Genomic DNA, 15,509 nt, shown 5'->3' with positions numbered 1-15,509 from the left:
ATGGATTTAAATGTCAATCACCTAAAAATTACCTTGACAGCAATATCTAGACTTATGTTTAAACAGGTATCTGTATATCTTGGCCTATTTGAATTGACTCATAAAATTAATGATCACATATGGCTGCCTGAACAAAATACTTCAAGATGTGGTAGTATAAATCAATAAATAATTCCCATAAGAGCAATAATAGCACAGAACGCTAAAATGTTTGTTAGTGGTGGTCATTTTCATGCTAACCTGTTTGCTCATCTGTCTACATTTATTAAAGATTACCAATTTATGACTTCTGTGACTTTCCTTGGGAGATATTTCTCCGTGAATCACTCACATTTCTGCATGTCTTAGAGTGAGACAATTATTTCCTTTTATTCAGAAAAATTCTTTCAAGGACTTTTGTATAGAAAAGAGCTTTGGAATAAGAGTTAGTTTATCCCTACAGTATAAAGGACAGTCCTGTTTATTGCCCTTTAGAAAAGATTTGGGTTTCCTAACTTCAGAATTATTTCACAAACTCACTGTTTGTGAACACATCTATGTGGGCTGAACCCAGTCATCCCCACGGGACTCTGGAGTAAAAGAAACTGGTATCAGTTTGCTCATGACCATGCTACTTTCTATGCTGTAATAAAGTCCTTTATTTTGACTTACACGTCTTGTGTCCTCTAGCATCATCCACGAAACAGTACTGGGCTAAGTTGTGAGCTTGAAAGTAGGGGAAAAAACTCAGTTCTTAATAATTCTTGAAACCTTCCATTTGATTATCATTTAGATAGATTATCATTTATTAGTAACTATGATGAATACTGTGGTGCTTTCTTTACTCTCTTCTATGCTCATCACTGCATCAAAGATGAAATATCTGAATGCCATAGAGAGACAGTCTGTGACACTCTCCTCCTAAATTGAAACCAACAATATGCTTTTGATAATAAAAAAATGAAACCACTATATTTTAATACATTCTTTTCATCTTAAAATAAGACCCTATATGCACTTTACATTTCTCTTTAAATACATCAGTAAAGTATTTTAATCTCATTGAGAGTAGCTTGTGTATTTATTCTCTCTGACCTCTAAACTGACCTGAGAAAGGACCTGGAATGAAAATGAGGATGAGAACATCAGCCTCAGCTGGCCATGGAGGGCAGATGGTAAAGAGAACTTCAGTCCAGCCAAAGATTCCTGCATCTTCAGGAGATAGGGAATTTAGCCCGCAAAATTTATTGCCACGCTATAATTAAATCAACTTCATTCACTCATGTCAGAAACATAAAAGTTGAGATGCCTCAGGCCACATTGAAATACACAAAGAGGGTGTTGATTAATTGAACTACATGAATAGGAGGCAGGAGAATTGTCCAAGTGCTGACTCTGAGGCAAGGTAAGGCATCTTTGGCCCTAGGCAGATCTACGTTACATGCTGCACATGCAGTTATTTAAGGCACATGATCATCCTCTGCACTCGCACACTCTTGTAATGCTTCATTCCAACCCAAAAAAATAATGTTCGCATTAAGAAAAGAAAATCTTGGCTATATTGGGAAAATATAGGCATTGTCTTTTTATGATGGCAATTGTGGTGTATAATTTCCAATTCCTTATTACGTTAATCCCAATTCTCTTGTAAAAAATCAAGACTCATGGATTATTCTGGAGATTCCATCTATGCACCTTAACAAAAGTAACATCAGTGACCACATCCATTGCGTTTCTTTAAAAAAAAATTGGACCCAATTTTAAAAGTAAACAATTTTATTTTAAGTATATAAAACTTGAATCCTCTTCTGTTCCATAAATCTGTAAAATCTAAAAATCAGGCCTGCAATGATGTTAGTGTTAGAAAATTTTCTCTAGTCTTTTAAAAATGTTTATTTTACTTAATTCTGGGTATTAATTGAAATAACTTATCTAATTATTTCTTTAAAATCCAAATAATTATTTAATTTACATAAACTGTATTATCCTTTATTCATCCTCATTATCTTAGTGGTAGATATCACCTATAGGAAATATTCAAGAATTTTTCACTTAGGTGAAAAGTCTAGTTTTTGATGAGTGCATGTTTTTTAGCAGACTAGTCATATATTACACCCATTTATAAAAATTATTCTTAAAATACCAGAACAAAGTTTCCAAAAGAAAAAATGATGGAAAGTTGAATAATTGGAACCAAAACAATATGTTAATCTTAAGTATTTACAGAGTATATTAAAAGGTCCATTTTTAATCTGAAGTATATGGATAAATATCTCAATTCTTTACTTAGAATGGAACATGTAGATATGTTAATAAAAAAATTATAAGAAAACATCATCTGAAATCTTTTTTGAAGGAGTACAAGCATGTTGAGAGTCCTCTCTTATTGATAAATGAAAATGAGCATTTTGTTAAACTTAAGGGCAATTTTGGCAGATTAAAAAATACATTTGTAATCTTTGTTTGATATTAGTTATATAATAACAATAACAATATAGTAGTGAATATTGATTTTACAATGTAGAATACTTCAACTCTATCCAAAGATATCAAGGCAATTTACTCTAGCAAATTTTACCAACTCCACCTTTCTTACATTTGAACAGCCATATGTTTCCTCAAGCTGGTAATTCATATCTCTGTAGTCATCTATGTTTGCTTGAAATTTGAGTGACATCAACCTTCATATGTCCTGATCACCTTGTTGAAATATTTTGGTCTTAGAGTCCTTAGTAGTCCATCTCAGATTCCAACCAATGCTTCTTGAAATAAAAAAATGTACATTAAACCAATGTTCTCGGTCTTAGTGTTCCATCAGTCTTAGTTTAATTAAAGGCAGATACGATATGATATGGAGTAAGAATACTTTATTCATGAATGTATATTTGTTGAGAAATGGATTCACTTTGAGGCTCTTACAAAAGAACACCCTGCTAAAGATAGGCTAAAAAGATCTCCAATTTGCACGTAGACTCTTAGGAATTTCTTTATTTTAAAATTTGTATTCAACCTCATTTTCACCCACATGGGAAAGAAAAACAAAACACACACATCCAAACATCTTTAAAAAACATTAAGCTAATCATTTCCTTGCTATCTTAATAGATTAGGTAGTTAGCTAAAGGGACGGATATAGTGAAAATTATACTATTAGTAATATATTAATAACAATATTTATATAACATTGACTATGTGCCAACCATTATTGTATGTATTTTACATATACTAATTAATGTTAAAACCATCCTATGAATTAAACACTAACATTACACCTGTTTTAAAGATTAGGAAATTGAAGAGTAGAAAGGTTAAGTAATTTAGAGATACCATTAGTGGCAGAGCCTAGGCCCTGTAATTCCAGAAATTGTGATTTCAATCACTACTTTATGCTGTTCAAGAATTTCATTTTCCAAAGAAAAAGCAAACAACACAATTAGGAACAGGATTCACTCAGTTTTGAAATTCAATTTCATTTCACTCTCACTATGTATTTACAACTGACTCTACATATACTATTTCTAGTTAAAGTTGGCCCCTGGTCACAATGCAAGAAAATATGAAATCATAATTTTAAGGGAGATAAACATAAAGTATATTTCTATCAAGTAACACTCATAAGGGAAAGAGTCAGGACATATATAGAATATTGTTTTTATCCGCTAAATGAGTAAAAACTAACATATACTGAGAATTTACAATATTGCAGGTATGCTAAGTGCTTTACATGCAGTAGCTAGGTTACCCCTTGTTATCATCCTCTGGTGTAGGTGCTATTATCTTCACTTAATGAGTGTAGAAATTAAAGATCAGAGTGACTGAGGTGTTTACCCAAGTGTCAGCAACAAAATTTCAATCCAGATAGTACTGCAACTGCTTCCAATGAAAAATGAATAAAAATTGTCAAGTTAGATGGCAAAAGGAAAAGTTATAAAAATAATAGGGCTATTGAAGATGGAAATGTCCATGCTGGAATAGATTTCAAATGTAATACAGTTTTTGAAAACCAACTAACAAGATAAAAATCAACCACAAACTATGATAGATATAAAGGAAAAGAATAAACAGCTATTATTTTCCCATTATTCCAGAGCTGGAAAGTGCTCAGGAAAATTAAGTGTCGATATGGCAAAGACAAAATTAAAGTTTTTTTTCTAAGCATAGACACAATTAACCTGTGAAAATGACTCATCCTGGATGGTAATGAAGCAGATAGCTTAGTGAAATTGAGAAAACATATCTGATTCACTATAATGGCATTTTCAGTTAGATCAAATCACACATTGTATTAGTCATCCTCAGTCAGGGCCTATGCTGATGAGCAGAAAGGGTCACATAAGAAAATCTTATTTTCCTCCAAGTCCAGAAGGGTCGTGATTAAAAAATATGATAGTAAACATTTACTTCATGTTCAAATGAGGGAATGGCATGTAGATGTGCCAGTGGTGTGTGAAGGCACAGTTCTGTCTCTAGTGTATTACTATGTACTGCTTTGCCCCATGAGTTGCAGTTCTCTACCTCATACCATGGAGGAAAAAGAGACAAAGGCTTCCTTGGTTTCGAGAGAAGAAAAGGAGTTCCCGGTAATTTCTCATGCATTAGAAAAGTGAACTATCCTTAAGATGTCGTGAACAGTTCGGAAGGTGGTTCATAAAATGGCAAAAAGCAAGGGCAGGACTCACCACAGGAATTAAAGATCTCACAGTTTTAAAGGCCTCTATGCTGAGGATCACTGACTTGTATTTTTACTCTAATTCTGCCACTACTTGTGTGATGAAGGGCAATCAGCCTTGACTATAAAGTGTTGGCATTTCCCTTTCTGTAAAGCGTTTGAATTAGTTGAACTCATATAAGTTTATATATTAATAATATTCCTTCGGATTATCACTGCTTGTATCTTACACAAGGCTGTAATAGTATCCTTTGTAATAGAAGTCTAGGATATAGAGAAATATTTTAGTGTTTCTTTGAGATTTACTGTTCATGCAGTTCCATGATGAAAGCCTGTTCTGGGCTTTCAGAAATGTGCTTCTGCTGGACCTGTTCATCTCTTGGCAAGAGGGCATTCCTATTATTTTATTTTTTATAAATAATTTTTTTAAGTGTATCCATTTAAAAAAATTAACAGTTTATTTTTGAGAGACAGAGAGAGACAGAGTGCAAGCAGGGATGGGCAGAGACACAGAATCTGAAGCAGGCTTGAGGCTCTAGGCTCTAAGCTGTCAGCACAGAACCCCACACAGGGCTCGAACTCACCAACTGCGGTATCATGACCTGAATCAAAGTCAGAAGCTCAACCAACTGAGCCACCCAGGCATCCCAAAAATTTAGCCAGTTTTGTGTGAGTGACAGAGAGAGAACGTGCATGCATATGCACACAAATGAGGGAAAGGCAGAGAGAGAGGCAGGGAATCCCAAGCAGTCTCCACAGTGTCAGCACAGAACCCAAGGTGGGGCTTGACCTGATGAAATTGTGAGATCATGACCTAAAACAAAATCAAGAGTGGGATACTCAATCAACTGAGCCATCCAGGTGCCACGCCCTTATTATTTTGATGATTCAGATTACATATTGCAAGTTTGAATATGTTTACTTTTTTAACATAGTCCTTGTTCCTATTACTAGATTTTCCCCCTAAATAGTCTGTATCTATTTTCTGAGAACGTTTACCCTTTTGTGCTCTCATCACTTACAGCAAGGGCAGGACTCACCAGAGGAATAATGCAGTTTTACAGATCTCTACACTGAGGATAATGTTACTTGGATTTTTATTCTAATCCAACCACTTCTTGGGTGATAATAGACAATAAGCCTTCATTTTAAAGTGTTGGCATTTCCCTTTTTTTCACTTCAAAGTGTTGGCACTTCCTGTTTTTCTCCAGATCACTATTTCAATTAAAATATAGAGGATCTGCTATTCACATAAAATGGAGTTCAAAGTAAGATTGAAAAATATTATGTGGAATGGTGATGTTTTCCAAAACAACCTATAAAGAATCCAAGAATCAGAATTCATTCCTCTTTAAATTAAACATTTTATTAAGTAGAACATAAATAGTGGACACTGATGTAAAATGTGTTGTTCTCTTGTTTTTGCTTTTTACAGATCTAGATAATGTGGAAGGAATTGCTGTGGACTGGATCGGAAATAACCTTTACTGGACAAATGATGGCCATAGGAAGACCATTAATGTGGCCAGGCTAGAAAAAGCTTCTCAGAGTCGGAAGACTCTTTTAGAGGGAGAAATGTCCCATCCCAGAGGGATTGTGGTGGATCCTGTTAATGGGTACGTAATATTTGATTAGCCTAATAGGAGGAAGATATATATGTATACATGTATGTATATATATATATGTACATACATGTATACATATATATATATATATGTATGTGTATATATATATATATATACATATATATATTTTTTATATTCAGTAGTGGCAAGTTTGATTTAAATTCACACATGAATGGCCTGATTGGGAAAGCTACTCATTTAATGATTTTCTCTTATAGAAAATATGCTAACTAAATGTGTCAAAATACATTTAACTGAAATAAACAGATTATTTTTATAAAGGATATATTTACTTGGTGTACTCAGATAAAGACCATACTTCTCCATTTTAGACTGCCTGACACCAAGATAAATAATCGATTGAAAGAATCAATCAATTTAATTGTAAAGGGCATTAAAATTTCATGTATTCATAAAATAGCAAAGATTTTTATTTATATTTTTTGATACATTTACTGTGAGCCAGGCATTTTGTTAGATAGGTTCACTATACTCCTTTCCTTTAATTCTCACAAGAATCCTTTGAATTAGTTGTAATTTTCATCCTTGATTTATAAAGAAGAAAAAGGTAATTGATTTTCAGAAGATCATTCAATTATTAAGTGACCAACTAGATATTTAAACTCAAGCAGTATATCCCAGAATTTACTCATAACCTCTATACTCCACTACTTTTTACTAGTCTAGGTTAGTAATCACATAATTTTAGCATAATCATAGTTTTCATAGAGTGAAATCATTTTGAGGTATGTACCACGTGTTTTAGGATGGAATAGTTTATGCAATTCTCAGGTAAATTTATTTCCTTTTATTTGTATTCAGAGCTATTACCTGAACACAAACAACACTGTACATATAGAAATATTAAAAAACTATGAACATTCCTAACAGAATGTCAGAATTAAATGAATAGATTACATATTTTAAAAGTACAGTTGTTATACATGACATTTATAACCCCATGTCTTATATTTCACTGTTTGAAACTAGCATCACAAAATGAATATACCTTACACCTTACTACACACATACAAAAAATACTCCATTGAATAGGAAACATGTGGCTTCCTTATAAACTGTGATCACCAGATTATAGTTCCTAGAATTGTTTGTGTTGAGAATAGCTCCAAACACAATTACGGTGCTTCCTTTGACTGAAATTTAAACAGTGGCTGAACTCATTGTATGTGTTTTTATAAGACATAATTATAATTTCAGTGATTTTATGTGTGAATTCTGTAATTATTTGTCCTATTCCTGGCCTTTAAAACCAAGCCATCTATCTGACCTTTAAATCAAGGCAATCTGAGAAACTATTTATTACACACATCTTCTACATCTTCCTGAAGCAAGATATCTTAAAACAGCATCTTTGTTCTCAGTATTCTGTTAGAGAAATACTTTGTGATAGTTAGAGTCTTCGTGGTGTTCAGATGACACAAAAACGGAAGTCATAGAATCATATGATTTAGGAGGAAATTTAGAGGCCACTAGTCCCATCTCTCAAATCCTATTCAGGAATCCCATCCAGTATTTCTCTAATAGACAAGCATCCAACTTAGATTTGAAATCTATAGCATCTACATAGTTGACAGTATTTAGGGGCAACTCAAATTGATTCATTGACACAATATCTGCATCTCTGTAATATATACTAGCTGACTCTGTATTTGCTCTAGTGTTACAAAGAATGACTCTTCTACCTCTTCCATCAGACATTTTCTAATAGAACACTGCTATTATGCACCAACCTGAAAACCACATATATTTGTGTACACACACACACACACACATTTTTTTCTCCTAGCAATATACTACAGCAGACTTTTGCACTAGGTATACAGTGGTTAATAAAACAGGCATAACATTAATCCTTATGAAGCGTCTTCTGTTGTCTATGAGGTGGAGGGTAGGGAGATAGAATGAGAAATAAGTGCCCAATGGGCAACTAACATAATTTCAACAGACCAGAATGGAGGAGGAAAACAAACGGGATGACATGATGGCGACTAATAGGTAGAAATTGATTTCAGTAGGTTTGCTGAAAGGCCTGAGGAGGCATCATTAAAACCAAGATTTAATTGTAGAGAAGGACTTGGCAATGGAGAGTGAGGGAAAGAGGATTTCAGATCAAGAAAATGGTGCATTTGAAGATCTTAATTTGGGTAAAAGCTTGAATGTGAGGAATGGCAACGAGGACAGTGGAGCTGCGCCATTCATAACAAGGGGAGAAGTGACAGAGATGCACTTGTCCACCAGGATGACAGCTTTGTACTTTGTGTTCGGTGCAGGGTAAAATGTGGAAGTGAGAATCAGATTTATATTTTAAAAAATCGAATCTGACTTTCCTGGGGAGAATGGATTGGAACATAGAAGTAGAATTGGGATCATGTTAATTTAATTGTCCCAATTATTGCTTGAGCATAATATAATTTTTTTTTTAAAAAAGAAGAAACTTTAGTTTGGAAAAGTCCATTTAAAATAGCACAGTGTAACTTTATACAAAACATTACAAAATAAGACACTTGATTTATTAACGTTTGTCTACCATAATATCTATTTGCAGCCATACACAGAAGGAGAGCATTACAGGTTTTCTCTAGCATAATAGCCTATTAACAAAATTACTCATTCTAGAGATTTACTTCATCCAGAGATTTATAAACAATTACAGAATCGGTAATGAACATGTTCATTTAATTCTTTATTCAAATATACTATTAACTACCATGTAGGAAATCTAATGTGCTTGGTGTGCACGCACACACACACATTACCTGTATTATAAAATAGAATGGAATAATGTTCTTCAAAAATACTTGAGGTTTTTAATTCAGAATTGAGCTTTACACAATGAATAGGATTTGCAGATAAGTAGATTTGGTCTCAGGGTCTTAGGATGTGCAGTCATAAGGTTAGTCACTGTCCTCTGAAGGGACAGTGTAAATACTTGTTTAGAGGCAGGGACGTTAATGGCCATTTTGAGATGAGATAAGTTCATTAAGCCTAAGCAGAGGGCATGTGAAGGAACATAGAGAATAAATTAGAAATATGCAGAAAACTTCAATGTTGGGATTAAAAGATGGGATTTTCTTTTCTGACAACAGAGTAATCAGATGGTTTTGAGAATAAAAGTCACATTTTTTTAATTCGTGACCTGGGAAGACAAGTGATAGCAATATGACAGGCATATGTGAACAACCTGTTAGGAGTTCCCTTTGAAAAGGGATAAGAGACAGACTGTGGCATTTGTAATAGGAACAGAAAAGAGACACTGGAAGAATACAGTTGGCAGGTCTCAACAGTTGTTGAAATGGGGATAAAGCTGGAGGAGGAATTGGTTATGATGGCATTTTTCTCAAGCTGATAGCTCCAGGTGAATTCCCTCCGTTCCAATAATTTCACACTTCATAATTTATGTCAATAACTTAGAAAACTGCATCTTCAGTTCTGACTCATCAAAATATTATCTATAGTAAATGTGTCCAAAGCTGAGCACATATTTTCCCTCAAACATGATCTCCAGTATCCCTATCTCAATTAATAGTACCTGCTCTCTAGTTAACTGCTAGATGTTATGGCAACACTAAATTGAGTTTTTTAACTGTGAAATTTATGCCAGAGAAGTGCTTCAGGATTTAAATATTTCTAGGGTCCACCACATAATACTGTTTAATTGGGGTACATCATTAACATCAATAGTCCAAGCTTAGTGATGTAGGATACAATAATGAATAAGAAATAATCCCTGACCTTAATTATTTTAATTTTTAATTGAAAGCATATGACATGTGACACGTCAAATATAATACAGGGCATAAGTGCAATAAATACTATAAAATAACTAAAAAATGTCACTAGGAAACAATGGAAAGACCTTATTTTGACAGAGAGGCTAGAGATAGACTTCATCAAATAATTGTATTTGAACAGGAGTTGAAAAATAGAGGTGCAATTTTTCTTGCCATATTAGCAGAAGGCTCGCTTAATCTAATATTTATTTAATGAATACCCAAGTCACACATATAAAAATAATTTATATTAGTTTCTGCTTTCTATACTTCCTATTTTCTGTGTTTAGGAATCATCACATTTCATACTGATTATAAGTCTTCTACAATATAACTTTTCATTGCATAATGAAATTGATAATCACATACGTAGCTTTTGTTACATTGGCACTCTTATTTAAATATTTATCTTATATTTTATTTGAATGAAGATAATCTTAGATAATGGATCAGATCACAACAATTTCTTCAAATAGCAAAATAACATAAAATATGCTTGTGTTATCCAGAATTACCCATACTTGTGTCTGTCTGTATGTGTAATTTGGGTTGGAGAATCAAAGAAAAAGAGTGTCACTATAGTCAAAAGAAAAACTAGAGGGGAAGATAATTGCAATTTTAACAAGTTGTAAATTAGCAACCACAATAAAACTGCATTGACTAACCATATTTAATATTTCAAGAAAGTATTAAAAGAAATATAAAAAGTTGCATATTTCTCATTCGCATACTCGATTTATGCAGTTGAAGTCAACCACTTATACCAAACTAGCATAGGACTAGAGCAACTAGAATAACTGCTTCATTTGTTCCTAATTTTGTCCCAATATTGAGACCACTTGAAGAACATGCTGGATGCAAGCAAGATAAACATATTTCCATGTTTATTTCTAGGATTAGAATGTATTTTGACTTAATAAAATTCACCAATATCAATAATTTTCATGTCTAAAAGGACATATCAACATAATTGTAAACTGTCATGGGAATTTTAAACACTTGAACTGGAACAAAATAATGGATTGTGTGTTATATCCTCACTTGTTCCAAATCTTCCTGTTTAGATCTCAATAGGATTTTTAGTCATGGATACAGATTTTTCCCAAATGACCTCTGAAATTCTTTAGGGTCCACAAAATGTGGAAGGAAGAGGATCTACTACGGACATTTTCAAGGTCAGCAGCTTAGAAAAGCTTTAGAGCTTTATAAAGTTGTATATGAGGCAACTGAATTGAAACCTACACTTTAATTAATAACTACGGAACTTTCACATGACCCTAGAATAACACATGTGGAGGGTTTTAACCTTAATCATGAAGGAATTGGAACATTCCCTCAAGGCCCCCTCTCCCACTATTATAGCTTATACAAAAGACTTGTTTTTAAAGGCAGAAGCTTTTTTTTGAGATAGAAATTAAAGCTCAAAATCTCAAGGTCAGTCAACCTGATGTTATTAAACTTATGTGCAGCTAAATCATCTTCTGTGGATTTTGAGGTAATAATAAGCAGCAATAAAGCATAGATCATTTGCATCAGGAAGACAAATTAGGCTTGACCAAATAAACCCAGTATGGCCATACTTTTTAGTACAGAGGCAATCCAATTGCCTGTCTTACAAAAATAATAATTCATCTGAGATTAAATAAAGCCTGGAGTAGTTCATTAATAGCACCATGCATTCTCATGTCAGTCAATCGGCTTTTCAATCACACAATTGATTGTATGTTTGATGAAAGGGGCAACATTTAAAAATAGTAACACCTCAAAGGTCAATTTCCAAACTTGGTATCGACACCAAAGAAAATCAATATTTGGTACTTACTCTTAGATTAAACAATGAATGAGGCCAGTAGTTATGGTCATCGTGGTAGTGGTTTTCTCTAATGTGTCTAAATGGACTGGCTTCACTGAACACATCTGTACTTCCCTGAGTACTTCACAGATGTGCCCTCCCTTCGGCAGATGAGCATTTGGTTGAAAAACAAATCAGAAAGTAGTTAGATTTTTTGGAAGTGCCCAGGCTGAAGAAGGGTCCCTCTATAAGGTGGCTCGTTGAAATAACATGTGTGCACTCTCGTTTGTAATGTCTTAGTTGGATGTATTGGACAGACTGGGAGGAAGATGAAATAGATGACAGCGTGGGAAGGATCGAGAAGGCCTGGATGGATGGCTTCAATCGGCAGATTTTTGTGACTTCAAAGATGCTGTGGCCAAACGGTTTAACTCTGGACTTTCACACCAACACATTATACTGGTGTGACGCCTATTATGATCATATTGAAAAAGTGTTTTTGAATGGAACTCACAGGAAGGTAAAAGACAAATGCTGCTGTTTTTTTTAACTCACAGGCTGCTTCTTCACAGAGCCTTGTTGTGCGGTGTTAAAAATACTTTCAAGTTTATTTTTACCCCTCTGAGGTGGCTGCCAGTAGTCTCTGTGGGGTGGCTAAAGGAGGCTGAGCATTAAGTAGTGCAGCTGGCACTTGCCTCCGGGAGACCAAGGCCAGCTCACTGTGGTATGCCAGGATTTGTGGGATTTTAAAAAGAAGCTCTCAGGATATCAGGGCTGTTTTAAAACGCAGTTTTTCTACATTATTGATGAGTTTGCTATGACCGAGCAACCAACTCTATTCAAATATCTTTAATATTTGCAGCTGAAAATTAACCGATATATTATGAAAAAGTAATTATAGTGCATTTATTTGAATAAAGAACTTCATGACATTGGAATTGAAACTGAACTGAACTTCAGGGTTATTGCTGTGAATACACATCAACTTCCTCTTGCCTCTTTTGGTAAGACCATTGCAAAGTGATTTTTAAATTCTTGGGTAAATTGAAGATGGAGTTGACTGTCTGACAGAGGCAGTGTTGACAAAACATCACCTCTACTTTTCATCTTATAATAACCTGCATGCATATAACATTATGAACTGACTTCACCTGTGTAGCTAAATAACAGAAAATGGAATGCTAGAAATTATCAAAATGCTTCCATTGATAAGATAATAATAGTATGATGCCATACTTCCTTCTTTTTGGAAAGGAAGATTGCACGATGGACCAAGCCTCCTCATTATGAATTCTGTTTGACAAATGAATATTACATTAACCAGATAAGACCATTTCAATCATTGGTTGACTCTAACCATGCTTTTAATATTTTTCCCCAATAGTAAAATTGATTGGCATTTAACCTAATGTCACATACTTTAAGAGGTGCCAAGTAAATATTTATGATTCCTTTGAAGGGATTGATATATATACCATGTAGATAACATTTTAATGGCTAGCATATTTTAACATTCATGGATGTGACAAAATAAAAGTAAGAATCTGTCTTGATTATTCAATATATGAAAATGTGATATGAAGAGTTAAGATAAAAGTAGCAAAAATGGAATTTCCAGCCCCACATTATTTAGATAAGTTCAATTCTTTAATATTAAGTGGAGTACAAAATTATTTTTCATATTGTATACAGTATCATTTTATAAATGGTGAAAGGTGGAAAGGAATTATGTTCGGAGGTGTTACTCCTTATTCCTCTTCTACAAACCTACATGTGAAAACAGCACTTAGCACTGAGTGCTCCAGTTAAACAACAACAAAATGCAACTAGAACATAAAGGATATACTAAGAAAATCAAAACTGAAGTTAGTCAGTGAATCTTGTTTAGCTACTTACTACTAATAAATGTTTCTGTGTTCAAAATTAAAATCTTTACCTCCCTCCCTGTCATTTCCTAGATTTCTTCAATTTGCATTAGCCCAATTAGGTAGGAGAATCCCTTTCACTCCCAATTTTGTAAGACTCTGTTTTATTCCTTGGGTATTGGATAAGCAATATCACAATATTCATAATGACACTAATTACTCAGATCAGTTTCTGTTCCAGGTTATGATACTGGAATATCATAAAGAACAGAGACAAGGAAGAGTGTCAGGCAGTCCTTTTAATGTTTGCACTTTGTGACCATATGAGTAATGTCGTATATGAGAGCATTTAAATGGATGAAATACAAATGGGGTCTCCCTAAAATAACATGTCCTAAAAATAGGAAAATATGCTCACATTGTGAAATCCATTTTTTAAATATACTGAAGGAAAATATGTTAAGATGTTAGATCATTATGCTTTATACTTATTTGAGTGTCATTTTCTCTAAACAGTTATGTTTCTAAAGGTCAGTTTAGATTTTTCACAATGTGTTTATATTTTACAGATTGTTTACAGTGGGAAAGAGTTGAACCATCCTTTTGGACTGTCGCATCATGGGAATTATGTGTTCTGGACTGATTATATGAATGGTTCCATTTTTCAATTAGATTTGGTAACGAATGAGGTGACATTACTGAGACACGAAAGACCACCCCTGTTTGGGCTTCAGATTTATGATCCACGGAAGCAACAAGGTATTAAAAACCATATAAAATTGCTTCTGAATTTTACATAAAATAATACTTCACAGTATTTGCAAAAGCTTTTATTCTGACAGTGTTACTGATGTTTTATGATAAAAGGTGTCTAGTCACTCCAAAGTCAATCAAATCTTGGACTTTGTCACCATAAACATTTATTATTTATTGTTCAAAACAGCCTAAGCAAGTAACGGGGAATTTTATTTGAGTGAAGCTCAAGGTTTTCGCCAAATGCTTTCTTTTTCATGTCCTTTTCACAAAAGAGGTATTTAAAGTATTTAAAGTAAAAAAAAATGCACTTAATGTTTTTCAAGAGTATTGTGAGAAGTGAGAAAAACTTTTAGTGGGAATGGAATGTTATTTGAAAATATTTCAAAATATGTGATAAATGAAGAGTTTTGCAAACTGCATCTTACTGTATTTATCTGATTAGTTTCATAGTGATTTAAAGAATGTTTAATTATTTTGAAGGGTATGAAAGTGAAATAATCTACCACGATATGCATGTGTACTTAAAATCACATAATATCATTGTGTATTTTAACTACATGAGTTATTAATATTTATTAGGCCATCTACAAATTGCATGACTCAGAATTTAGGTATTAAGCAAAGAAAAAAAACTTAGTAAATTATGTGGAAGACTTTTTGTTATGAATCTAAATAGTTACTTTTCCTTTTATTTAGAGATATTCTTGTGGAAGTTAAATGAACATACATTTCAATAAATTTATGCAACACGTGAGAGAATAAATACCTGGCTTACTGTAAAATGGACTTGGGCTTAAATCCAGGTTCCAACACTTTTTCTTCTGAAACTTTAGACATACCATGAAAGATTTAACAAAGAAATGTTTTCTTCATAAAATTCCCGTAAGAATTAAATCACTGTTGTGATTACTTAGAACAGTGCCACCTACACATTTTTAATTAATTTCTTCTTATCATTTCTGTATAAGGAGGCATATTTTTAATGTTCCCTTCCATAGAAGAATGTTAAGTAAATATTCAAAGGAATAATGT

General features: G+C 33.4%; 1 protein-coding gene across 1 annotated transcript in view; it reads left to right on the top strand.

Moving 5' to 3' along the window:
• Positions 1-15,509, top strand: part of LRP1B (LDL receptor related protein 1B) — a 1,882,572-nt gene that overhangs the window by 1,125,455 nt on the left and 741,608 nt on the right. Inside the window, exons 12-14 of the mRNA XM_042948663.1 lie at positions 6,084-6,264; positions 12,157-12,376; positions 14,291-14,480. Coding sequence (XP_042804597.1) covers positions 6,084-6,264; positions 12,157-12,376; positions 14,291-14,480 — 591 coding nt within the window. The remainder of the gene's footprint in view (positions 1-6,083; positions 6,265-12,156; positions 12,377-14,290; positions 14,481-15,509) is intronic.

This window comes from Panthera leo, chromosome C1 (genome assembly GCF_018350215.1).
Source record: "Panthera leo isolate Ple1 chromosome C1, P.leo_Ple1_pat1.1, whole genome shotgun sequence".
In the NCBI taxonomy this organism is placed as follows: domain Eukaryota; kingdom Metazoa; phylum Chordata; class Mammalia; order Carnivora; family Felidae; genus Panthera; species Panthera leo.
Note: the sequence above shows the minus strand (reverse complement) of the source record. Positions and strands in the feature narration are given on the sequence as shown.